Source organism: Teleopsis dalmanni, chromosome 1 (assembly GCF_002237135.1).
Source record: "Teleopsis dalmanni isolate 2A chromosome 1, ASM223713v2, whole genome shotgun sequence".
Classification (NCBI taxonomy): domain Eukaryota; kingdom Metazoa; phylum Arthropoda; class Insecta; order Diptera; family Diopsidae; genus Teleopsis; species Teleopsis dalmanni.
The window spans coordinates 190,387,857-190,415,435 of NC_051846.1; the positions used below are offsets into that span (position 1 = coordinate 190,387,857).

A 27,579-nucleotide genomic window follows, 5' to 3' on the forward strand; every position below is an offset into this window, starting at 1 on the left:
CAATTATTTTTTTCAGATGTAACTTGTGTTCTAATGGTTCCATTAACAATAAAACATTACTAAAAGGTAATATTTTAATTACAAATTGTTAAAGCTCTAAGTTTAGTATTAAAGTATTAGTATTATTTTTTAATTTTTTTTATTTTCTATACATTTGTTTCAACAAAAAAAAAAAAAAAATATGTGTAATATAAGGTTATTGTCTTAAATTATCGTAACAATAAGAATTAAGTAGCAATATAAATATTTCCTCCTTTGTTACTATAAAGCAATTTTCTCCTTCAGTTGTAGTTTATCATTTATTTTTTATTTTATTGGCAAAAAAATGAACATTAATATTTTTAGTTTTTATATATATATTTATTTTTCATAAGTGTAATTCTATATATTTTATACAAATGCTATAAATTAATATAATTATATAATAAATATATATTAAAATTAGTTCTAATGTGATGAGATTAATTGGTCCGTGTTTATGAATTTATATTGATTTTTATCCTTCCAATTACTGATTATTACTAAATACAATATATACTAGCAGTAATTTTAAACACCATTGAAATATACTAAACAGTTTTAATTTTTTGCAGGAAACATATAAGTAATGTGGGGATCAAATCAGATATAATTTTAATCAAAGGTAAGCTTTGAAATTAATCATAATTTTTATTTAAAATTAGATTTATATATATATAGATATATTTAAAAAAAATAAAAATTAATAAATGATGAAATTAATTGGTCCGTGTTTATGAATTTATATTGATTTTAATATTTCCAATTACTGACTACTTTTAAAATTTATATTCAATTAATTTATAATTTATTACTATTAAATAAGTAATTGGTTTTATTTTTATTTTAGATGCGCTGTCAATTAAAACTGCTATGAAGAATTGGAACACTTATTCAATTCCATATATGGTATTTTTGTTTGAAAAAAATAAATTTAACTCGCTTTTTAAAAAAATTTGACGTTAATAAAATGCTTTCTTTATTTTATGTACATAACATATATATTTCAAAATTTAGTTTTATGGTACGTAAATTTTTTTTTGGTACATTTTTATTTATAAAATTTTTTATTAGTTGTTGGATTTTGTTAATTTTTTTTGTTAGTTTTTTTTCTATTTTTTCCAGTTTATTTTTTTTTTAAATTAAAAATTTAACTTCTATATATACAAAAATATATTTAATACACATTAGTTTTGTTTGTTATTTATTTTGAACAAAAATTCATATATGGAATGAATATATGAGTGTGATTAGTTATCGTGTATTCAGGTAATTATTAAATTAAAATTAATTAATATCTTCATTAAATTATGATATAATTATCTAATTTAATATTTTTATGATGATACATTTAATTTATGTCTTCTTTTCCCGACATACATAATTTTGATGATGTTAACTAATCTGAACTATTATTTTATTTGATTTTATAACAAATAATATTTCAACTAATAAAATAATATTTTTGCTTTTACAGGTAAGCTGTGGTGTTTGGTGAATTTCCCGAAAACCGGATTTTTATATTTAATATTTATTTATTTTTTATAATTACAATATATATGTATACGTATATATACAAAATGAATAAAAAAAAACGAATGGAAAAAAATATCTATATGTTTTAATTTCAACCCCAATCATATCCGAGCTGATTTGCTCCTCTGGAAATAACGTTAAACATCAGAATAATTTCTCCATATGATTCCACTGCTAAACCTAGAAAAAAAAAACAGAATTAAACAATAATTAACAATATTTTAACTTTAACTTACCATTTATATTGGCATCAAGTAAAATTCTTGGATTCTTTAATTCAGGATTTTTTCCAGTAATCCAGCTTGTCATTTGTGAAACAAGATTGGTACATTTTGGTATTAGTATTGGCGCTGTAATTCTACGTGCACTATTCGAACCAAATATAGGTACATGAGCGCGGCTGTAACCTAAAACTGTTTCAACACCCCAGCGAGTTTTACCATAGATTATAACTATTATTTGAGGCCCTTAAAATAAAATATACTATTTATTTATATGGAGTATAAAAAATTAAATTTTGTTTATTTAACTTAGAAGTTGAGTAAGTTAATTGCTTAGCGATATTAGTAAACCAAGGATTGGGTTAAGTTTAAGTTACCCTGTTAGGCCATAAACCATGCAGATCTATGCAAAAGTTCCTAATGACACTAGAGAGAGCAAAATATTGCGATTATAGTAATTGTCTTTTGTTTGGTTACGGTGACATGTCAGCATATATCCTTCCACTTTACATAATTGGTAACTATTTGCCGTCTTACGACCTCATTCGTCGTAAGAACCCTAAAGAGATAAAAACTGTTTCCACACCGTTCATTTAAGAGATCTCTACCGAGGAATAATCCGACAAACTGAAAAAAAAAAGTGTTTCTCTAAAAATCGGTTGTTGCCAAAGGTCTAGGCTGGACAGTATCATAGGATGTGCTTTATAGTTCCAATCTTCTTCAAGTTTTTACAACTTTTGTACTGTATATAAAAAACGAATAAAGAAAAATAATCATAAAATATGTTGTGTAGTTAGTTTACCTATGTCTATAAAAAATGCAAAAATATATCAAGAGCGAACATTATTTAGGTTTCTAAAATTCTTTTATCAAAGAAAACAAAATTTTATTTACATAAACTTTATTGTTTGCTCAGCCGTGGTTTGATAACATAAAAATATATTAAATAAATAAAATATTAACGAACATATCGACGAATTGTATCATTAATTTGATTTCTAAATTAATTGAATTGGGTGTTTTTTTTTTTTAATTTTATAAGAACACAGTTGACGTATCTGATGAAAAGTAGAAGGATAGATTAAAGTCAGTAACTAAGACTTCTGTTTGGAGAAGATAACTACAATTATAAGGTTTGTACTGAACTATGTTTTGTGGAACAGAACATACGCCTTACCAATGTGGGCTTAAATGTCTCTCGTTGATATCAAACAGGGTCAGGAGAGATATTCTTACATCACAAAGAATGTAACTAAATGTTTCACCTTCTGTAATGCAGAGAAAACATACGAAGGCTCATATAGACTCGTCTTATTAAAATAGTACCACAAGTTAAGATGTTCTGCCAGATAACCAGTTTATTTATACTTTATTGTGAATAAACAGCTCGCTCTATCATATTTCAAAAACCATTTCCCTTCTAAAAAAATTCTATAAGCTATGGTAGTATTCTTAAATGTAATTTTTTAGACTTTCCCTTCGAATTATGCATTCCACTATTACAACTATAATCTATATTATGTGAATATCCAATATTCATATAAAATATTTCTACTTGAATATCACATTCACAAACAAGAAAAAGAAAATGGCTTTGGTTAATATACTTACATCCATGAGGACTTGTACTTTTGAATGTTATTTCGATTGGCATATTCAGTACGATTTTGTCATTGTAGTGGCCACATTTGTTTGAAGCCGTCTGCGTTATACCATTTTGACAACCAGACACCAATTCCCAATCGGCACCAGCAACCACTTCGTAACGGCAAAATATTTCATCAGCATCTGGACCCATTGGAAAAATTGCAGATTCCAATTGCCCAGATATAAAAATATTGAAAGTGCTTGCAGTCGTAGGTGATTCCATATTTTTAACTTGATAACTGAATAAACATCAAAATTACAGCTATAACTTGTTTTGAAAGAAATTGGTTGCCATAGTGCACATAAACAAAAAATAATTTGTTTCCTGTGGATTATGCTCGTTTTAAAAATGGCAGACTTTAGTTTATAGTGAATTTTTAGAATATTATTTGTTATTAAATAGAATACGCATTATACCGTCTAATGTTTATTAGCGCCATCTTTTATCATGATTCTTAGAAATTATTATTGGAACAAAGCAGGATATAGACGATACTACATGTTTGCAGACATGGTATGCGTGCTACCAAATCGCATCTTCTATATTTAAGTTTGCATACCAAATTTCGGTCTAAGACATGTATGCGGTAAAATTAAAACTTTTCAATTGTTTGTTAAGTCTACACACATGTCTCCTTGTGTATATCGAAATCTGCAGACTTCTCATAATATAAGAATTTTGGCGAACGTCGGACGAACAGAGATCGCGGAAAAAAATTGTAAAATAATTGAAAAAGTTGTAGACATTTATTTTCTTTAAAAGAAGCAAATTTGAAAAAAAGTGCTACAAAGAAGTTTTTATATATTTTGAAAATTATTTTGTGCTAAAAACATTTTTTAAGTAAGTTTTTATATTTTAAAAATTATTTTGTGAATAAAAATATTAAAATGCAACGTTTTAAAGAATTAAATTAAAAATAATTTTAGTTTTAAGAATTAAATTAAAAATAATTTTAGTTTTAAGAATTAAAATAAGAAATTATGTTTAATTCTAAGAAATATGAAAGAATGAAATAAATATCATGTTGCTATTATCATCATCTCAATTCCTTCAGTTTCGATTACTATTTTGCAATCTGTATTTGTTCCGCTGTTCTGAACGCTGTAGAAAATAAATCAAAATAAATCATGCAGACTCTGTTTCAAAGTGTATAGCAAAACGCATACTTGAACTTCATACTTGGTGTGCAGATATGTAGCATCGTCTATATCATGGTTAAAACAACAATATTTGCAATAAATAATGCAAGTGAGAAGCATAATGCTGTTCTATATATAAATTAAGAAATATATAATGAATATTTAAATGTTTTGAAATATCGCAAATGGAGATTAAATTGTTTTATAATTAATCTATACAATCTATCGAAAAGTTACAGCTCCAATGACTGATAATAAAATATTTTATATAATATTAAAAAACTAGTAAAATAAATTAAAATATTTTTTAGACAATGCAGTATATGTTGTTTACATAAGCACTAAAAAATAATACGACGTTATTATTATATTTTATATTATATATACGAAACAATTTAAATATTACATTTACATTATCGACTTTAACTCAAATTATTGTAATTGACTTGATTGAAGATCAATTTCTTGACTTGTAAAACTATTTTATGCCGACTCAATTTAGCATCAAATTTGTTAAAATGTTTACAAATTGAATTTTTATGAAAATAGAAATTTGTTAACATTTTTTAACAACTGCTTCATAACTCGATTACATTTCTACAAATTACTTATTCTTACAAAAAAGTTGTGTTAAAAAAATCTGAATTCTATATTCTGAAATATTTTTGATTTTATTAATAATATTAATAATTTTATAATTATTTAATATTAGTGTAAATCAAAAACGCACTACGAATTTTTACCATTTGTAGAGTTACAATTTTGTACTAAAAATTGCAACTTTAGTACTAATAATATTGAAGGAAGCCATATTAATTTATATTGCTTCCTCTGCAAATCATTATTTTCTTGTCGTTCGTCGTGTATGGTTGCTGATCGCAGTGCTACGGAGAGTGTTTGTGAATTAAAGTAAAATATATACATAATCAAGAAAAAAACAATATGGAAACTGCTACTAGGAATGAAAATGCAGGTCCGTTGCCTCAACGACCACAAAAGAATCAAAATAAAAATTTAAAGAAACCTACTGATGCAGTTGATAATGGTCCATCTGAAAAAAAGCCACGTTTTAACCAAGGGGGTGGACCAAACGCTGGCGCTGGTGGCGGCAATCAGAACAAAGGTAATGCTCAAGGAAATGCAATGAATAAAAATTTTGGTGGAAATCGCAATCGCGGCGGCGGAGGAAACCGTGGTGGACAGCAAAATAGAAATTTCCAAAATCAGGTTAGAATTTTTACTTTAATACTTTTCAATATGGCGGCATATGGTTTAGTTTCTAGTTTTATTAATAAACTTTTTTACTATATATTTATGTTGTTTTAAAAGAATTTACAAAATTTATTACATAAATTCGGTGATTAATTATTTTTATGCAAAAATTTGTAATTAATAAAATCAATAATTCTATGCAATTTTACATACACATGTATGTATCTGCACAAAATGGCAGCCGCTACCTGATAGCGTAAATTATTTTTCTTTTAGTAATTTTCACGTAATAAAAAATTTACAAAAAGTGATAATTAAATTAATACATTTTTACTCCTGACATGGGTTTACATTCATAAATTGTTATAAATGTAATTAAGGAATATATAGAGTTTATTTGTTGCTTTTATTTTGCATTAAAGAACTGTCATTAAAGAGCCGAGCCGCGTTACTTATCCGCTTTAGTGTAGAGAAAGATAATATTTATTAAGAATTGCATTATGTCGCTACAGTTTTTATTTTGGTAATAAAAATAAATTGATGTCATAACTATATACAAATGCATATGTTTCAAGACTTGTAGTATTATTTTCTTGTTTTTGTCGGAACATGTTATTCTGATACCAAGAATATTTGGTATATTGAATTTATATCTATGTGTGAATACATAAATATTGTGCGCAATTGAGTTTACTGTGTGGAGGTAGATACTTATATTTGCCGCATAAAAATTTTAATTTGTGTATTTAGAAGATAAAGAAAAGTCATACAGATATTTTCACTATTTAAAAATATATATGTCGCCCACCCGCCCATCTCAATAATGTTTGGACTTGAATTTCTATACTATGTGTCTGTTCAATCTCTCATTCGATTCAGCGAAATTCTTTGCCAAAAACCACACCTGTTTGTTTTACCCTTCTAGTGTGTAATATATATATATATCGTACGCATATATATATGTTTTTTTATATTAAGTATATTTAAATTTTGTTTGCAAATCTAAAAAATATTATTTCATCTTCGCTTTTTGATGACCTCTTAACAATTGTTAACAATAAAATTTAATACAAGAAATAGTAGCACTTGTATTTTTCACGAATAATATGATGCCACTTAACTTGTTGGCTATTACAGACGTAAGTCGTTCTTGGCTGCTTTCAGTAGCCTCCGGTAGCCAGCTTGCTGTCGCCTGTTGGTTGTACTAAGTGTGTGTATATCGTTGCTCCTTTCATCAACATGCTAACGTCCTCTATCGCGTTTTCCATCAGCGGGTACCGAATCAAACACCTTCCTAGCTACATTATTCTTTAACATGACTCCTACGTCTTATGTTTTTCTAATTATTACAGTAATGTACTTCTCTCTCTTCGCTTCTTTACTTCATACAGAATAAAATAAATATTGCGGTATTCTACAAGTTTTTTTCTTTATTAGCGAGCTTTTAACAAAGTGGAATCATAATTTCTTTATAAAAGTGAAGAGGAACCTTTGGCGGTTATTGTTATAGCTCGTGAGGATTATCGTAAATAGTCCCTTTTGAGAGTACCGAACTCGACGAGTGGCTTCGGGACGGAGCTTGAAACCAACTTAGTGTGTTAAAATCAATATAAAAAGTTCCGTTTCTTTTTTTTTTTTTAGTTTTCTGTTATAAGTATCTTTAACAATCTAAATGAATATAAGTTGACTTTCTCCTTAATTCGATTTCTTTACATATATATTTCAATAAATATATTTCTCACATAAATGCTAGAAATATATTTAAAGTGCTGCCTGCCTAAAATCTGTAAAGTTTAAGTAATTGATCTTTTAAAAAAAATAAAATACTAAGAATGTGTAGTGATTATTTTTTACATATTTTTTTTATTGAATTAATGTAGTATATATAAAATGCTAAAATAATAAACAATAAAATTATCTAAGTAAATTTTTGTGATTTGTTAATATGAATCAATGAGTATAAAAAAAAATATTGTATTTTTTCAACTAAAATTGAAAATAATTTATAGCAGAATCAAAACCAGAATCAGCAAAACCAAAATCAACCAAACCAGAACCAAAACCAGAATCAACCCAATCAAAATCAGAATCAACCAAACCAGAACCAGAACCAGAATCAACAAAATCAAAATCAACAAAACCAAAATCAACAAAACTCAAATCAGAACCAAACTGATATAAAGACACCGCTAATGGGTGGTAACCAAGATGGTGGCAATCAAGATAATAGGTCTCAACATCAAAACCAGAATCAAAACCGCAACCGCGGCGGTGGTGGTGGTGGTCGTAATCGTGATCGTGATCACAGCCGTGGTGGTGGTGGACGTGGTGGTAACCAAGGTAATCAAAGTGGAATTATGGGACGTAATGATGAATTTCATATTGGTCAAAGATTGCGTGCAATTGCGGGTCCTACCCATGAGTTACCAACACTTGAAACTGCATCAGCTGAGCCCAAGTTCTCTGGACGTAATCGTTTATATGTTGGTAATCTCACAACCGATACAACAGAAGAAGATCTAATTGAAATCTTTAAACCATATGGTGAAATTGGAGAAATCTTTTCAAATCCTGAAAAGAATTTCACATTTTTAAAAGTTGATTATCACTCAAATGCTGAGAAAGCTAAACGTGAATTGGATGGATCCATGCGTAAAGGTCGTGCAATGCGTGTACGTTTTGCTCCAAATGCAACTATATTACGTGTTCGAAATTTAACACCATTTGTTTCAAATGAGTTACTTTATAAAGCATTTGAAATATTTGGTCCAGTAGAACGCGCTAGTATTGTTGTTGACGATCGTGGTAAATCAACCGGTGAAGGTATTGTTGAATTCGAAAAGAAATCAACAGCCAACTCTTGCTTACGTTTGTGTAACGATAGATGTTACTTTTTGACCACATCATTACGTCCTTGTGTTGTTGAACCAATGGATATTAATGATGATACTGATGGTTTGCCTGAAAAATCATTAAACAAGAAAACACAAGAATTCCATCATGAACGTAATGTTGGTCCACGTTTTGCTGATGTTGATTCTTTTGAACATGAGTACGGTACTAGATGGAAGCAGTTACATGAACTCTTCAAATCTAAGCAAGAAGCGCTTAAGCGTGAACTTAAAATGGAAGAGGAGAAGTTGGATGCTCAAATGGAGTATGCACGCTATGAACATGAAACTGAATTATTAAGACAAGGTAATATATATAGAAAAACAAATAATTTCAGCATAGTTTTTTTTATAAAAATATCATAATACAAACTAGAATTGCGTAAACGTGAGTCTGATAATGAACGCAAGAAAATGGAATGGGAATTGCGTGAGAAACAAGCTGAAGATATGCGCAAGCGCGATGAAGAAAATATGCGCCGTCAGCAAACTGAAATGCAATCTCGTATGATGCGTCAGGAAGAAGAAATGCGTCGTCGCCAACAAGAGAATACATTATTCATGCAAGCACAACAGCTGAATACATTACTAGATCAGCAAGAAGTTGGCTTTAATTTGAATGGTAATAATTTTGATAATAACTTTGGCGGTGCTAACAACTCACCATTTGAGTTTAGAGGTAAATATAATATTGATATTTTTGTTTTTGTTTTTTGTAAACATTCTAAAAGAAACGTCACAATTTTCTGTAGGAAATAACGCTAATAGTAGCAACAATTGCGGTCCAAATGGTGGACAAAATAATCAGGTACGTTCATTTTTCCAGTTATTTTTAAAATGAATTCCTTTAACAGTACTACTTCTCGTACTTCTGGTAATACAAAAAGTTGAACTAATATTCAAGAGTTAAAACATACTCATATATATATAAATAAATGCACATAGATTTCATTATTTGTCGTAATTATATTTACTTGAAGTATGCATTCTTTGCTTAAACTAAGCTGAAAATGATTTTTAAAAATACATTTTATGTGTTATTCCAAGAACGAATTGTAATAATAAAAAATTTCTTTTAGCAATAAAATATATACCATACTAATTTTTATTCTGAAAAGTCATGTGTGCTGGAAGAATTCTGATATGTTTGTTTTCGTGCTATTGTTTGTCTCACAATATATTGACATGCTGGCCACATATCGAAATATTGTTGGACTGTATTTAAGTTATTAGGATTTGTTTTTAGATCTTAATTAACTAAAATATGTAGTAGTTACGAAACTGATGTACATTTAATTTTCTATATGTTAACAGTATTCTTGGAAGACATTATTTATATAGTATGATGTTATTCATGCAACTCTCATTACCTATTGTTATTTGCTGACAAATAACGATAATATTAAAATTAATACTATTGATGATGCAAATCTATATATTATTAAACGAATATAAATTTTTAACTACAAATCACGGTTACTTGGGAATATTAAGAAACTTTTTCAGACAAGAAAGACATATACTATATATATACATATAGGTAAAATTTTTATATAAAAATTAAAAATCTCTTATAAAGAAAATTGCTTTACAGATACGATTGAACTTTATTAAAATTAATACTCTTGATGATGCAAATCTATATATTATTAAACGAATATAAATTTTTAACTACAAATCACGGTTACTTGGGAATTCTGTTAGAAATTGTGTGTAACATATAATTTTATTATAATGTGGTGAGATAATAAACTCGTGGGTTATAAAATTTAAGATAACTTCTGATCAATTGGGGAGAATTACATAAAATAAATCTAGACAAAATATGTTTATTATAAATACAATATATGATTTATTCATATATTTAGCATTCTGAATGATATAAAGTTTTTAAATTATTCTCTTAACATATATGCGATAAAAATTATTTTGCTTAAAAAATAAAAAATAATAGATATACATTTATATCTATAATCTTTGGGGTTTGGGTAATTAAAAATTAAACGTTTAAAACAATTCTTATGTATCAGAACATTTTTATTGCAATTGTGATATTAACTGTTATACTAGTCGCCAATCTCCAATCGCCAATCATTATCATATGTACTACATGTTGCGGTACGATTTAAATTTTTTACTTTTTAATAAATTATATTGCGATTTTGTGTCATATAGCTTTGACACAATATAAAATCTAAAGAAACAAATGTTACCAAAATTAAAAAAAAATTTCTTTTATTAGACTATGGTATGGGAGCATAATCTTCTTAACTTTTCCTTACTCGTTATCTATCATGCTTAAGCATTTATTAACTGTTTTTAAGTCTGTTGAAAAAGTGATGAAACCAGTCAATATATAGAAGCTGTATAGATTTTTTATATAACATAACTTTAGTATAAGTCATATTTGCGGAATGTCTGTGTGCTCAGCGCCATATTATCTGAGATGAATAGATTAATTCCTATCATTAAAACTGATTTTTAAATATTTTAAATACTTTATGAAGCATTGAAATATTTAATTGATTATGATGTGGTTGAAAAATTAATTCATCAATTTTTTTGTTCACACATAGTTAATTTATATTACTGTTCAAGCTGTGAACTAATCCACCGAGTTTAATACTCAGCAAGCAATCCAGTAGGCGTCTATAGACATAAAATATTTTGGGTGGATTAAGATAATGATTTATTTGTCGATTATATTTAGGTAAATTTGAAGATTAAGGGAAATGACTTCATTTGTTATAAATCAAGTATAACAGTTTATAACAGTATTAATCATAAAAAAAAATTCGTTTTCAATGTTTTTAAAATTTTTATGTCCTCTTACATGAAATCTATAACCATTAAAAGTTATAGTAATTGGGTAAAATTATTCAAATCTAAATAATATTTACATATATAAATTACTTTATTATATAAAGTAGTAAAATAATGAAAAAGTATTTTCAAATGAAATTTAAAAACAAATGGGTGAATATGTGTTTCATATTTATAATGTATATTTACATATTGTGATTGGAATTGTATAAAAATATTTCATATTTGTTTTAAATACAAGAATTTTTCTTTTTTTTTTTTTTTTTACTACACAAGCTAGTATAACAGTTAGTATTTGTAATACAATAAATACGTCAATATTTGCAATAAATATTTATTCTAAAGTATTTAATACAACTTTGGTTGGAAATTAAACAATATTGATGTGATGTTTTATTTTAATATAACTTGTTTGGGTGAAGTTGTTTATCAACATCTATTAGTGGTTCCGTGGTAAAGACCCGAACAATTAATGAGAAACAACTTTAATATTCTAATTGTTGGGGATTATTAATTTTGTCTAAAATTTTTAACTTTCACAATTTCTTATATAGAGTTTATTTATTTGAAATATTCAAATATAAAACTTAAAAATTTCGCTTAGTATAATAGTTTGAAAACCAAATAAAATTGTTTTCATTGTCATTGGTCAATATATCAATATGAACATAAAATATGTATGAATTATGAAAAAAATAACTTGTCTTAAACAATTTTTTTTATCATAACAGTTGATATTTGGGTTGACATACAATTTTAAAATTGCATTTGTATGACAAATATTTAAATATATTTTTGTCGAAAAGAATATAAACATTTATTACTCTAAATAATTTAGGATGAATTACTGTATTTTATAATTTCTGGTACTTGGGGAAGGGTATTAGTTTAATGACTAAACGCCATATTGATTTATATCGATGCTATAAAAATACAAAATGCTATTTTAACAAAAGAAGGAACCATGAAAATTGTTAATGCAAAAAACTTAAAACTTGCTCATCCAATTGTGTTAATTTTTTTTTAGTATTGTGCTGTAAACATATTTTCAATACAAAATGTTTTTGGACATCTATTATTAAAATATAATAAAAATATATCTACTTCTTTTAAGTTTTTATATAAAAGAAAACTTTTCCGTTTATTTCTATTTATATTTGAAATATGAAATTCTTTACATTCAATTACGATAGGATCCGTTTACATTTGAGTTTGGTGGTAACAACCAAAACCAAGCTGGTCAAGGAAATCGTGGTGGCAACAACGGCGGAAATAATAACAATAACAATCCATGGGAACGAAGACGGCGTTTCTGAGATTCACCATTACCTTGAATGGAACCCTATAAACTAAATTTATTTAACATTTCCAAAATCTAGAAAAACAAAAATAATGAAATCAACCAACAATTCAAGATTTCAGTCAAAAAAACTAAAAGTTAATGCAATATTTGAACAAAGTACGTTATATTGCTACATAATCTATGTAGTAATATATAATCTCTTGATCTTCGTATAGTACGCAAATTTTTTTTTATTATTCACGTGTACAGCAGAATAAATTTTGTATCTGCAAACTACATATAAAAATTAAAATTAAATTTCATTAAATAATAGGCGGACTTCGTTATTGAAGAAGTCTAAGATCATTTAGTAGATCTCTGTTCGTGTTCATGTGTTATATTTCATTACTACACAATTATTCAACAAAACATTAATATATTAATTAATACATAATATATTAACACAACAGATAATTATTATCCAAACTTTAATCTTAAACTTTAGCATATATACTAGATAAAAAAAACTTAAGTATTCATTCTTCTTAGCGGTAATATTAATATAAGTAATACTTTTAAATGATATAACACAGAATGGTTATAGTTATTAACCAATTTACTCTAAACAGTATGAAGCACATATTTTAAACATAAATTTATATAATTTATATCTTTTATCTTTTACATTGGAATGGTTTGACTATAGCTAGGCTATATTAATTTAAACCAATTAATCTCAGTTATTAGTAAATTGGTTTATAACTTAACAAAAACAAAAAAAAAAAACAAAAATGAAATAAATTTATATTGAAGTGACATGCTCTTGCAATGTATTATGTTCGTTCTAAAAGAAGAGAACCAAATTAATTATATAATAATATTTTTAAAATTTTTAACTAAATATAAACTGTAAAAAATTTCATTCAACATATACCCTTAATAAACTTAAATAAATTTATATCATACAAATTATAATCATAAGTTTTATATGAAATTGGGAAAGGGAAGGAGGAAATATATTAATGAATTATTTCCTTTATACAGTGAAAACACTCTTATTTGTATCAGATTAATCCTCAAGCAACTTTTGTTCGATAGAGATGGGTGTCCGATAAGGAGAAGTTATTCAATAAAGATAATGTTTTTATAATAATAATAATATTAATATAAATAAATAAAATGAAACATATGAAGTATATTTAAATACTTCAAAAAAATTCAATAACAAAGCTAATGAACATAAAACATATTGGTTAAAATGTTGAATCAGTATAAGATCTATAGTTAGAAGGTAAAAATTACCTTAGTTATCCTCTAGATGTACAAGGTACAGCTTACTTATAAAATTAAATTAATCTCAATGACTTGTTTATGATTTTGATCAATTACAAGGGAAATTATTCATACAATTTATATAGATTTCACAATCATAAATTGAGTTCAATTTGACTCGTAACATATTTATCTTAAATAAAAATATATTCGTTTGCGAACAGGTTTTAGATGATTACAAACAGTTAATCTATTTTAATTTTAAATAAAATCCTTATGTATTCTGAAAAAAATAAAAAAAAACATAATAATTATGTGATTTGAGTTGTGATTTACAAAATAAATTTAAAATGAGCAAACAACCACATTTTACTAATTTTTCCATAAATGTTTGCAAAGATCATATTTTTGGATCGATCAGACTTCACGTATGTCTCTTTCTCTTGAATGTCTCGAAACGTCTTCAATGACTAATCCCTTTCCTACTGAAAATAGTAGTAAATGTTCCTTTTTAGTTAACTTCGATGATATCCTTACTATGAGTATTTAAGTTCTTTAATTTTTAGACTGGCTTTACAGAAAATATTTTTGGCAGTTATAAATGCAATTCTGGCTGGCATTAGCGATGGACAGTTTTTACGAACGCTTTTAGAGATATGAAGTGAGCCACATAGGCACCTTAAGATAATATAATAATTGAACAATAAAGAATAGATATAAAAGTGATCATAAAAAAATTCTCATAATAATTTACTAAATTAAATCGTACATTCAAATTGTCTCGTTGAATTTGAACTGTTCCATTAAATTGAATTTATGTCAATTACGAAGTGAACCAACCCCCTCACTTCTCTCAAACAAGCAATTAATGCTAAACTTAACTCAGATATATACATTGAAATAAATAATTTTATATTTGGAGCTAACTACTTTTGTGGAAAATGGATCAAGAGAATTCTAAATACATAATAAATAGACCTCAAACTAAATGTAAAGCAGACTTAAATCACATAATTAAATTTTTTTAATACAGTGCTCTCTCGAAAACTTGGGACTACTTCTCTGTATATTTGTTACATTAAAAAGTAAACAAAGTTCTAAAACATACAGAGTTTGTTAAACGTAAACAAACATTTTCATGCTTAATGAGTTCATTTTTTGGACAACTATGTAACTCCAAATGAAACTTCGATAAACGGCAATTAGTTACCACATTTTTTAGGGTACGATATGTTATTCGCTAGTTTCTATTTTACAATAAATAGAGAGATTTGGAATAGAAAAATTTAATAAAATAAAAAAGGTTTTTTTTTGTTACTATTTTTATGGTGTATTAAAAATATTGGTCAACATTTTCTGGGATCTGAGAAATATTCGTACGTCGAAGTACGTGTGTCAAAAAAAAATATATATGTGATTATAATAAATTGTATTTAATTTTGATTTTCTTGTTTTTCAGCTATATAACAACTGACAATAAAAATTTTTTTTAAATAATTGTGTATATTTTTAATGAATATATATAATAGTATAATATATACTATAATATATTATCAACTCGTTTGTACGGAAATAAATTTTTTTCCCAATATTCAATTTAATAATTATAAAAACATTTGGTTGAAGTTGTCTATTTCATTTGCAAATTGTGGGAGAAGTTTTCAAGAAAATACTTTGCAATTAAAAATTTTTATTTGTTATAATATATTTTTTTTTGTTACTATAACTTTCAACATATAATGATTAAATTCCGAATGAAAAATAATAATAAAAAATTAAATAACTTACTAAAATGATTGAAATCAAATTTCAAAATTACCGCTAGGTAATGGTGGCTAGGGTTCGATATTAATAATAATAATACATTTATTAAAAATTATTCATAATTGATTTTGTACATACAAATACACGAAGTTGTTTGCAGTTATGCAGTTACACATATCAGTTTTATTTACCTTTGTTGAACAATCAAACAGCTTTAGTAACAGCTGCTACTCTATATGAGATTTAAAGTTGGAGTTGAAATATTGAAAAAATTATTCTGGATGGATGTAAATATATTAAATATTCGTAACAAATATTTTTAAGCTGAATATGTTGAACACAACAAATCATCGCTTATGAAAATATCATCACTTATGATATAGAATGTTTTCTTGAGAATTTTATAAGAGGTAAGATAATTTAAGCTAATAACACATTTGATAATTCTGAGTAAAAAAAAATGTACTATCTCTGCTAATGCATTATAATATTTATTGATATTATTTGTTGTATATTTTTTTTTCTTTTAAAACATTGTATTTGAATGAGTGTTTATGTATAATTTGTCGTAGCGTTCTTTAAAAATATAAATAAAATTATTCATCATTTGATATAATTAAATGATCATATATCTCTCGACTCAGATATGCCAAACTTCTTTATGATATGTTGTATAAGTAGTCTACGAAATTACTATATTGTGTGTTAATATTAATTGGTTTTTATATGTGAAATTATTGTTACAACAAATGGAATGCTGCTGTATTATCCTCTCTTTCTTTCTTTTTGTGTATTTTCTGATCTTGAAAAGTATATGTGAAAAACTTGTTCAGAGTTTATTCTAAATACTGTATAAATATGTTGCGAAATGATATATAATACTTTTGTGATCTTATATAATTATTTTGATGTACTTTATACATATCATAATTATATGTAATATATATTCGAGCAAGTATATAACTTGTAATTTATGTCTAAAACTCATGTAAGAATTAAATTATACACTTCTGTCATAGCCATATTAAACATAGCTTTATGCTTTTATTTTTGTATATGTACAGTAGACGCTCACAAAATGTGCTCTTAGATCGTTAGTTCTTCTTCTGTAATTGTTGAAAACAAAAATTACTATGAAATGGTCCAAAAGATGTGGGTTTTTTACCCCCAAATTCATGTCCAATATTTAGATCGTTCAATAATCAACCCAAAGCAATAAAGATCACGGATTGCTTTATGAAAAACAATGACTTTTTTTATAATTATACAATATCATACTTTCACACTATAAAAAATAGCCCAGAAATTTAAACATTTCGAAAATAAGAACTACCGGAGAAACAAAACTTGTAATTTGTGAACGTCTATTGTACATAGTATTATGAACAATTATAAATTAATGCATAAAACTGTTATAAAATGGGAAGAAAATGTATGCTTAGACCTTGATATATACTTTTGAAGTATATAATTTCATTCAGTCAATATCTCAATAAAGATATTAATCAGCTATATAAATGTCATATTTCCTAATACACATTCAGTCAAAATAGTACAGAAATTGTTATTTATATTAAAATTTCTTCTCGTTTAAAAATAATAATAATAACCTTTAAAATCAGAAAAAGTTTGTTATGTCTTGAATTAATTATAAATGTAGTTTGTGTAGCTTTCATATAGAATATATGTTTGTTTTTGTATTTCATGTATTATTTTATACAAGTTTCTTGTGTAAGTCATGTGTAAATTGTATATATTGTTGGCACTAGATGGCGTGTGTAGTTCTTGTTAGCATATTCTATGTAAGAAAATAAAAAATTTAATAACTTTAAACCTCAATATCTGAAGAGTGTACTAGAAACTTTTTCAAAATAGCGGACTTAATTAAATACACTGTCAAATCGCCGTGCCCGGGAAATCAGAATATCGTCAGTTTTTGATATATCAAGTGTTTTCAAGATATATTTTATGAGATATCAATATCTTAGCATAATAGTATATGCTATTAAAACTATTTATTTAATTTCTCTGAAGAATTTTCGAACAAGCTTGACAGATACTTATTCAGAAAGTATAAGTGAAAGTACTAATTATACAATATCGGTTCATTTCAAATATGAATTTTAGAGGCACTGCAATATTTTATCGCTTATTTAAAGATAAATATTTAAGTTTGATCTATTTTTTGGTTGAACTGTAAGCATGACAGTGGGCTATACGACATACCAATCATATGTAACTTTTTACGAAGTAAAACATGCATATTAATGTCTTAAGGTCGTTGTCATCATTCAACCTGAATATTTTTACTGATTTTAATAAAACTGGGTTGATTTTTGTAGTGATATGCCATATTTTGCATAATCATCGCATATTTGCCGTCTTGCCATCACACACCCGGTTATAAAGTTCAAGAAATATATAAGTCAACCTAATTGGTTGAAAAGAAAACTTGGTTTTATAAGAAATATATTTAGAATGTTTGCCAGGCGAGTTACTTTCTAGGCTTTCTTTCATAAGGTAATTTTTATACTCTAAACAGGCTGACACATGTCCTGAAAATTGTTGAGATAACTGTTGTTATTTCTCCTTTCGGAATGCCACTATTCCTTATATAAATAAAATAAAAAATTTATAAATAAAAAAGTGGGAATAAGACCTTATCAGATTAAATTATAGAAACAAATATGGCATAATGAAGTTATGGAACAAAATAATTTTTAAAACTTATTAGACTGAATATTGTATTAAAAATGGTTTATATTAAACTATTTGTGTGTGTGCTCTAACTATCTTTCCATATAGCTATATCTCTTTTTAGTGATCTACCAAAATATATCATTTTAGTTTGTGTTAATGTAATGTTTTTTAAAACACTTTTTATATATGTATATAATACATAAAAAAAAGACTATATAATTAATTAATGTAAAAATAACATGTTCTGTCTTTTGCGCTGCATATCTTTGTATACAACTATATCTTTTTTAATGCGCAACAATTTTGTTTTCAATTCGTAAATAAAAATTGTTTAATATAACAACATTTCTTTATAAAATAATACGGAATAATATTGTTTATATTTTTCATGACAGTTGGAACTTCCATAAAATAAATGGTTTTTTATTGGATATGAAATTGAGGAACGTTTCTTGGCTCTTAATATGTTTTTTTTACTTAAGTATATTAAGAACGCTGACATCAATATCTTTACATGTATATATATATATAAACTATTAAATCACAGTTAACATATTCTAGAACGTTTTATTGTTTCGTATTGAAATGTGATCTCATTATTGTTGGGTAAATAATAAAATTCATGTAAAAAAACAGCAAATTATTGTATATCTATTCCATTAAGACATTAATATAAATATTTGCTATTTGTTTTTATTAAAGTATCAGATCTGATCGAAAACAATATGGCTTTCTGTTGATTCTTAACATTACTGAAAAATTTCAAATATTGAATATATATTGATTCTCTTCTTTATAAATAAACTTCAATATTTTTTATAGTGATCGTATTCACTGCTCTTAAAGAGTATGTGAGATCACTGTTATTAGGAAGATATTTCTACTGGAATCATTATATAATATACATGACTTAAAAATATGGCATATCTGAGTATTCTGAATTTGACGTAAAATTATAATCCACTTTTCTCTAAAATCAATTCATTACAATGAGTAAAATGTATCTCAATCAAGAATTTTTAAGAATTATATTATATAATTCAAGTATACATACATACGGGTTTCTTTGATTTTACCCACCTAAATAGATAATTTTGCTCTGATTGAGTAACATTTTTGAAACAAAAAAAAAAAAACGAAAAATGTTTGTTGATGTAATAATTTCAATACAACTATTATAACTTTTATTAATATATTGAATTAATTTTAGTTTTCGGCTTATCCTCCTGTTAGTGACTAATTGGTTACATCAAAATTATGTAAGTTTACATACTATAAACATGTTGAATTATTATATTAAAGTTATATTTTGTTTATTTTTTAGTAATGGTTGCAATGTAAATTCATTAAAACATGCAAAATGTTTAATGATGACACCTTGGTTATGGACTCGATCTTTATCTAATAGCAGAACAATTGCACGAAATTAAAATGGTAATAATTTATTTATATATAAACTTTAGTAAGGCTGTGTGTGAGTTGAACTAAATAATTAAATTAGGAATAATTAAATTTATTTTAATCAATTTACTTCGAATCGCAAACAGCCCAAGTATCTTTTCATATATTCAATGATTTTAATTTTTCGGATCTAATTACTGAATTTTACCTACATTATTTATTAATCCTGTAGATAAAACTAAATAACTATGAGATATAATAAATATTAAAAATTTATTTTTTAAGCACTTAAGAAACATGAATACTAAATTGTGTGATTACTCTTTGCAGATTGTTATAATAATTCAATAAGACATTTGGTCATATCTGTGGATAAAACATTGTTAATAAAACAATATGGACTTGTTCTCACGAATAACATATATGCCTAAACTTAGGTAATAATATACAAATATATATATATTAGTTGATCTCTAAATATTCTATGATTATAATTTTTCGGATCTAATTGCTGAATTTTTACCTACAATTTTTAATACTGTTGTTAATAAATGTAAATGAGATATAAGACATAAAAAGAAAATATCATTTAAAAATATATTAAACTGTACTTATATGGGTTTCTTTTTATATATTTTTAGATATGCTCCTCATACATAGACCTAAAGCTGAACTAGATCAAAATATTACAAAATTGGAGAATGGCGGTATAATGTATCTGTTACTAACAAGGTAACTAATAATAAATATTTCATGCAAATTATAATATTCTTAGTTTTCTTCAATTAAATTTTTAAAGGAATACCAAAATTTTCCTTTTTTTTATATGAATAAATGTAAATTATAAAGTTAAATTGCAATTTAACACAATGATGATAAAAATTACCGTATGAATTTATTTGATGATTGAATTCATGGCTGCACTTATGTGTACTGATTTTTTAATTTAAAACTTATTTCCTATTTTATATTTTTACTGTCCAATATAATAATCAAAAATTATACTTACTTATTTTCAGATTTTGGCTTAATAGTTCTTTTGTCTAATAATATATAATGGATTTAGGAAAAGGTAATTAAATTCTTTTAAAAAATTTTTGTGAATGTATTGTTTATGGTACAAAATATTAAAGTTTGACTTTAAAATATATTTTATATTAATATATAAAAAAAGTTCATCTCTTGATTTCATATAAAATTTGATTAAAATATATTAGTTTTAACATTAAAAATATATTTTTTTTAATTATTTTGTCCAATTTTTATAAATAAAACTAATTTAATTGTATAAATTAATTTAATATAATTAACTTTAAAAAAATCTAGTAAGAAGTTTAAAATTAATTCACGTTTAAATGATGAGAAAAATTACCGTATGAATTTATTTAATGATTGAATTCATGGCTGCACTTATGTGTACTGATTTTAATTTTATTTTTAATTATTTATTTATTTATTTTCCAGTAAGAAAATAAAAAATTTAAATTTCTCTTTTCAGATTATGTTTGTTATTGTCATGCTACTCTTATTGATGTCGGAAGGAGGAACAGCATATATTCATCTAAAAAGACTATTGGTTCTGGCACAAAGAATTTCTTTATTTCTTTATATAATGAAGGATTGAGAAGAGTGTAAAGGTAATATACAGATATTAATCAAAAGCCTTTAAATAACTATATCATCTTAATATTTTAGTTTTTATTTTAAACGCAACACATTTTAAAATGTAATCTTCTTAGTCCTCCATAATGCTATAGCTTTATTTATTAAAATAAAATATAATGATTATATTGAATTTGTATATAGACTTATAGATAATAAATGTATTCTAATATAAAAAGTACTTCTTGTTGACGTCTTATACAGATAAATCTTTATATATAATATATATGCATTGTATAAAATCTACAAAATTCACTCTTATTCAAGAAAATTTAAATAAATGTATATATATATATATATATAAAATAAAATAATTTAATTTAATACTTTAATAAATATTAAATACTTTGCAATTAAATGATGAAAAAAATTACCGTATGAATTTATTTAATGATTGAATTCATGGCTGCACTTATGTGTACTGATTTTAGTTTTATTTTTAGATTTAAAATTTTTTTTCTCTATATAAAGTTTTTCACTTAAAAACAATTATTTTTTTCAGATGTAACTTGTGTTCTAATGGTTCCATTAACAATAAAAGATTACTAAAAGGTAATATTTTAATTACAAATTGTTAAAGCTCTAAGTTTAGTATTAAAGTATTAGTATTATTTTTTAATTTTTTTTATTTTCTATACATTTGTTTCAACAAAAAAAAAAAAAATATGTGTAATATAAGGTTATTGTCTTAAATTATCGTAACAATAAGAATTAAGTAGCAATATAAATATTTCCTCCTTTGTTACTATAAATCAATTTTCTCCTTCAGTTGTAGTTTATCATTTATTTTTTATTTTATTGGCAAAAAAATGAACATTAATATTTTTAGTTTTTTTATATATATATTTATTTTTCATAAGTGTAATTCTATATATTTTATACAAATGCTATAAATTAATATAATTATATAATAAGAATATATTAAAATTAGTTCTAATGTGATGAGATTAATTGGTCCGTGTTTATGAATTTATATTGATTTTTATCCTTCCAATTACTGATTATTACTAAATATAATATATATACTATCAGTAATTTTAAACACCACTGAAATATACTAAACATAGTTTTAATTTTTTGCAGGAAACATATAAGTAATGTGGGGATCAAATCGGATATAATTTTAATCAAAGGTAAGCTTTGAAATTAATCATAATTTTTATTTAAAATTAGATTTATATATATATATATGTATATTTAAAAAAAAATAAAAATTAATAAATGATGAAATTAATTGGTCCGTGTTTATGAATTTATATTGATTTTAATATTTCCAATTACTGACTACTTTTAAAATTTATATTCAATTAATTTATAATTTATTTCTATTAAATAAGTAATTGGTTTTATTTTTATTTTAGATGCGCTGTCAATTAAAACTGCTATGAAGAATTGGAACACTTATTCAATTCCATATATGGTATTTTTGTTTGAAAAAAATAAATTTAACTCGCTTTTTAAAAAAATTTGACGTTAATAAAATGCTTTCTTTATTTTATGTACATAACATATATATTTCAAAATTTAGTTTTATGGTACGTAAATTTTTTTTTGGTACATTTTTATTTATAAAATTTTTTATTAGTTGTTGGATTTTGTTAATTTTTTTTGTTAGTTTTTTTTCTATTTTTTCCAGTTTATTTTTTTTTTAAATTAAAAATTTAACTTCTATATATACAAAAATATATTTAATACACATTAGTTTTGTTTGTTATTTATTTTGAACAAAAATTCATATATGGAATGAATATATGAGTGTGATTAGTTATCGTGTATTCAGGTAATTATTAAATTAAAATTAATTAATATCTTCATTAAATTATAATATAATTATCTAATTTAATATTTTTATGATGATACATTTAATTTATGTCTTCTTTTCCCGACATACATAATTTTGATGATGTTAACTAATCTGAACTATTATTTTATTTGATTTTATAACAAATAATATTTCAACTAATAAAATAATATTTTTGCTTTTACAGGTAAGCTGTGGTGTTTGGTGAATTTCCCGAAAACCGGATTTTTATATTTAATATTTATTTATTTTTTATAATTACAATATATATGTATACGTATATATACAAAATGAATAAAAAAAAACGAATGGAAAAAAATATCTATATGTTTTAATTTCAACCCCAATCATATCCGAGCTGATTTGCTCCTCTGGAAATAACGTTAAACATCAGAATAATTTCTCCATATGATTCCACTGCTAAACCTAGAAAAAAAAAACAGAATTAAACAATAATTAACAATATTTTAACTTTAACTTACCATTTATATTGGCATCAAGTAAAATTCTTGGATTCTTTAATTCAGGATTTTTTCCAGTAATCCAGCTTGTCATTTGTGAAACAAGATTGGTACATTTTGGTATTAGTATTGGCGCTGTAATTCTACGTGCACTATTCGAACCAAATATAGGTACATGAGCGCGGCTGTAACCTAAAACTGTTTCAACACCCCAGCGAGTTTTACCATAGATTATAACTATTATTTGAGGCCCTTAAAATAAAATATACTATTTATTTATATGGAGTATAAAAAATTAAATTTTGTTTATTTAACTTAGAAGTTGAGTAAGTTAATTGCTTAGCGATATTAGTAAACCAAGGATTGGGTTAAGTTTAAGTTACCCTGTTAGGCCATAAACCATGCAGATCTATGCAAAAGTTCCTAATGACACTAGAGAGAGCAAAATATTGCGATTATAGTAATTGTCTTTTGTTTGGTTACGGTGACATGTCAGCATATATCCTTCCACTTTACATAATTGGTAACTATTTGCCGTCTTACGACCTCATTCGTCGTAAGAACCCTAAAGAGATAAAAACTGTTTCCACACCGTTCATTTAAGAGATCTCTACCGAGGAATAATCCGACAAACTGAAAAAAAAAAGTGTTTCTCTAAAAATCGGTTGTTGCCAAAGGTCTAGGCTGGACAGTATCATAGGATGTGCTTTATAGTTCCAATCTTCTTCAAGTTTTTACAACTTTTGTACTGTATATAAAAAACGAATAAAGAAAAATAATCATAAAATATGTTGTGTAGTTAGTTTACCTATGTCTATAAAAAATGCAAAAATATATCAAGAGCGAACATTATTTAGGTTTCTAAAATTCTTTTATCAAAGAAAACAAAATTTTATTTACATAAACTTTATTGTTTGCTCAGCCGTGGTTTGATAACATAAAAATATATTAAATAAATAAAATATTAACGAACATATCGACGAATTGTATCATTAATTTGATTTCTAAATTAATTGAATTGGGTGTTTTTTTTTTTTAATTTTATAAGAACACAGTTGACGTATCTGATGAAAAGTAGAAGGATAGATTAAAGTCAGTAACTAAGACTTCTGTTTGGAGAAGATAACTACAATTATAAGGTTTGTACTGAACTATGTTTTGTGGAACAGAACATACGCCTTACCAATGTGGGCTTAAATGTCTCTCGTTGATCAGGAGAGATATTCTTATATCACAAAGAATGTAACTAAATGTTTCACCTTCTGTAACGCAGAGAAAACATACGAAGGCTCATATAGACTCGTCTTATTGAAATAATACCACAAGTTAAGATGTTCTGCCAGATAATCAGTTTATTTCAAAAACCATTTCCCTTCTAAAAAAATTCTATAATTCTATAAGACTTTACCTTCGAATTATGCATTCCACTATTACAACTATAATCAATATTATGTGAATATCCAATATGAATATGAAATATTTCTACTTGAATATCACATTCACGAACAAGAAAAAGAAAATGGCTTTGGCTAATATACTTACATCCATGAGGACTTGTACTTTTGAATGTTATTTCGATTGGCATATTCAGTACGATTTTGTCATTGTAGTGGCCACATTTGTTTGAAGCCGTCTGCGTTATACCATTTTGACAACCAGACACCAATTCCCAATCGGCACCAGCAACCACTTCGTAGCGGCAAAATATTTCATCAGCATCTGGACCCATTGGAAATATTGCAGATTCCAATTGCCCAGATATAAAAATATTGATAGTGCTTGCAGTCGTAGGTGATTCCATATTTTTAACTTGATAACTGAATAAATATCAAAATTAAAGTTATTTGTTTTGAAAAAAAAAAACAAAGAAAAAGTAATATGCAAAATTCTGTGAATTTATTTTCTGTAGATTTCGTTCCTTTTAAAAATAACAGACATCAGTTTATAGTGAATTTTCAGAATTTTATTTGTTATTAAATGGAATGCGCATTATACCGTATTTATTGGCGCCATCCTTTATCATGATTCTTAGAAATAATTATTAGAACAAAGTGGTTTCTCTGCAGCGCGACATTTTTGTAATTTCGCGTTAATTTGTTATGTATGTATATAGATATTTATATGTAAAAAACCGTATATTATTTTTTAAGTATTATTATTAATTAAATGATAATACTGGTCATGTTTCAAAGAAATCAGGAAAAAACAATCCTATTAGAATTTTAGGTTATGAGATTAAAATAACGTTGTTTTTCTTATTAAAATATTTATTACAAATGCAATATTGTTTAATTAAAATAAAAATAAACATTAAAAATATCTTATTGGTCGATATATAAGGAAAATTAATTATCTTCAGTTTAAAGTAATTTCAAATATCAGTAAGTGCACAATAGCTTAATGTGATATAAACTACAAAAAACAAGGTTAAGTTTGGTTGGAGTGTCGGCTTTGTGTCCAAAGCGCAGTTGGGCCCAAATACTGGCCCACTGTTGCGCTCAGGATTCTAAAGTGGACACTGACATATTAGGTGGCGCAGAGTTTCCTTCTCAAAATAAAAAACAATGTACAAAAAATATCAGTGATTACTTTGAAATACAATGATGAAATCGGCGATAGAAAATAATATTGAAAAATGCCTTCGATTAGAAATGTTTCCAATTATTAATAGCAACAATATATATTTTTCTCTATGGCATTATGTTTATAAACTTATTAAGGAAAAAGTATATAATATATAAACAATAATAATTTCTATATAAAATAATAATTAAAAACTATTTCAATAATTTAATTATTAATTTGTTCCACTGTATTCGGTTAACAAACTTTCTACTTCGGCACTTCAAAATTTCAAGTCATTTGAAGAGTTTCTATTTTGTTTCAGTTGAGTACACATGTCAATTTAATGTATTATTTGTTTTGTAATAAATATCCTCTAATTTAAATTAAAAACAGTTAGTAATTACTAAAATATTTACAATTAATTAATAAAAAAATGTTTATATGTATTATGAACGAATAATTTATTGAGGCAACTGTTTTAAACAAAGCGCAGAGTTTACAACCATCACAAAAATATGATGTGTAGTGTTTAATAATTATGATATCTTTACGCGAGTTTTAAAATCTATAAAAAACAGATTTCAGAAGCGTTTCTGCATAATAATTCAAAATGTTTTAAATGTACTTTACAATGATAGGTATAATGCAGTAATTAAAAAAATTGTTTCTTACTAAACTGTAATTATTTATATTAAATTGCTTTAGTAGCGTTTGTTTAAGTGTAATTTTTTTATAGCCCATTCACACAGGCCAACTAATTGTTTTATGCTCATATCGATAGTTCAAATCAATTCGTTAAACATAAATAAAATTGAACATAAAATTATGAATATTTCTACAGAAACAAGTTTAAATTTCTAGTTCACAATAGTACAATTGTGTAGCCTTATTATAAATAATTCACTTTTGCTTAAAATTTTACTATATAATAATAATTATCATTTAATTGTAAATTTGAAATTATGCTCACATATTCAGAAATTTCACATAGTCTACTTAAAATTTTATTTTATTATAATTTAATATTTTACTGATAATTTATTTATACATTCGCTACAAGAAATTGTGTTTATATATAATTTATAGATAAATTATCTGTAAATTTTTTTAATTCTCAAAAATTGTTTTATGCACCACTTTTCTGTATTCACAGAAATATTGCAATATACAATATTACGAACAA

The 27,579-nt window shown here is 25.2% G+C and overlaps 3 protein-coding genes and 4 non-coding genes across 9 annotated transcripts; 5 read left to right on the forward strand and 2 right to left on the reverse strand.

The window, feature by feature from the left end:
- Nucleotides 1-449: 449 nt before the first annotated feature.
- On the forward strand, nucleotides 450-520 carry LOC119673609. The gene has a single exon (XR_005252126.1). It is a non-coding gene; the product is annotated as a small nucleolar RNA U18 (small nucleolar RNA).
- A 205-nt stretch (nucleotides 521-725) lies between these two features.
- Nucleotides 726-796, forward strand: LOC119673606. The gene has a single exon (XR_005252123.1). It is a non-coding gene; the product is annotated as a small nucleolar RNA U18 (small nucleolar RNA).
- Nucleotides 797-1,610: 814 nt separating this feature from the next.
- On the reverse strand, nucleotides 1,611-4,090 carry LOC119670895 (B9 domain-containing protein 1-like). The gene is made up of 4 exons (XM_038081333.1): nucleotides 3,840-4,090; nucleotides 3,387-3,661; nucleotides 1,791-2,021; nucleotides 1,611-1,734 (listed from the first exon to the last, which is right to left on the reverse strand). The coding sequence occupies exons 1-4, from the start codon at nucleotides 3,860-3,862 to the stop codon at nucleotides 1,646-1,648; spliced, it is 618 nt and encodes a 205-aa protein (XP_037937261.1). The 5' UTR covers nucleotides 3,863-4,090; the 3' UTR covers nucleotides 1,611-1,645.
- Nucleotides 4,091-5,269: 1,179 nt separating this feature from the next.
- LOC119670894 (protein no-on-transient A-like) lies at nucleotides 5,270-20,635 on the forward strand. 3 transcript variants are annotated; one of them, XR_005251747.1, is made up of 8 exons: nucleotides 5,270-5,789; nucleotides 7,784-8,972; nucleotides 9,042-9,344; nucleotides 9,418-9,473; nucleotides 19,717-19,765; nucleotides 19,831-19,940; nucleotides 20,238-20,344; nucleotides 20,549-20,635. XR_005251747.1 is itself a non-coding variant. In XM_038081331.1 (5 exons), exons 1-5 carry the CDS (start codon nucleotides 5,505-5,507, stop codon nucleotides 12,802-12,804), a joined length of 1,956 nt encoding a protein of 651 aa, XP_037937259.1. In that variant the 5' UTR covers nucleotides 5,271-5,504; the 3' UTR covers nucleotides 12,805-13,543. The 3 variants fall into 3 exon arrangements, 2 of the variants coding, with proteins under 2 accessions (XP_037937259.1, XP_037937260.1); XM_038081331.1 differs by lacking the exons at nucleotides 19,717-19,765; nucleotides 19,831-19,940; nucleotides 20,238-20,344; nucleotides 20,549-20,635 and adding an exon at nucleotides 12,682-13,543 and having other exon boundaries at nucleotides 5,271-5,789; XM_038081332.1 differs by lacking the exons at nucleotides 19,717-19,765; nucleotides 19,831-19,940; nucleotides 20,238-20,344; nucleotides 20,549-20,635 and adding an exon at nucleotides 12,682-13,543 and having other exon boundaries at nucleotides 5,271-5,789; nucleotides 7,787-8,972.
- Nucleotides 20,636-22,504: 1,869 nt separating this feature from the next.
- Nucleotides 22,505-22,575, forward strand: LOC119673610. The gene has a single exon (XR_005252127.1). It is a non-coding gene; the product is annotated as a small nucleolar RNA U18 (small nucleolar RNA).
- Nucleotides 22,576-22,787: 212 nt separating this feature from the next.
- On the forward strand, nucleotides 22,788-22,858 carry LOC119673607. Its single transcript, XR_005252124.1, has one exon. It is a non-coding gene; the product is annotated as a small nucleolar RNA U18 (small nucleolar RNA).
- An 814-nt stretch (nucleotides 22,859-23,672) lies between these two features.
- On the reverse strand, nucleotides 23,673-25,662 carry LOC119672700 (B9 domain-containing protein 1-like). Its single transcript, XM_038083819.1, has 3 exons — nucleotides 25,374-25,662; nucleotides 23,853-24,083; nucleotides 23,673-23,796 (listed from the first exon to the last, which is right to left on the reverse strand). Exons 1-3 carry the CDS (start codon nucleotides 25,630-25,632, stop codon nucleotides 23,708-23,710), a joined length of 579 nt encoding a protein of 192 aa, XP_037939747.1. The 5' UTR covers nucleotides 25,633-25,662; the 3' UTR covers nucleotides 23,673-23,707.
- Between the last annotated feature and the right edge of the window lie 1,917 nt (nucleotides 25,663-27,579).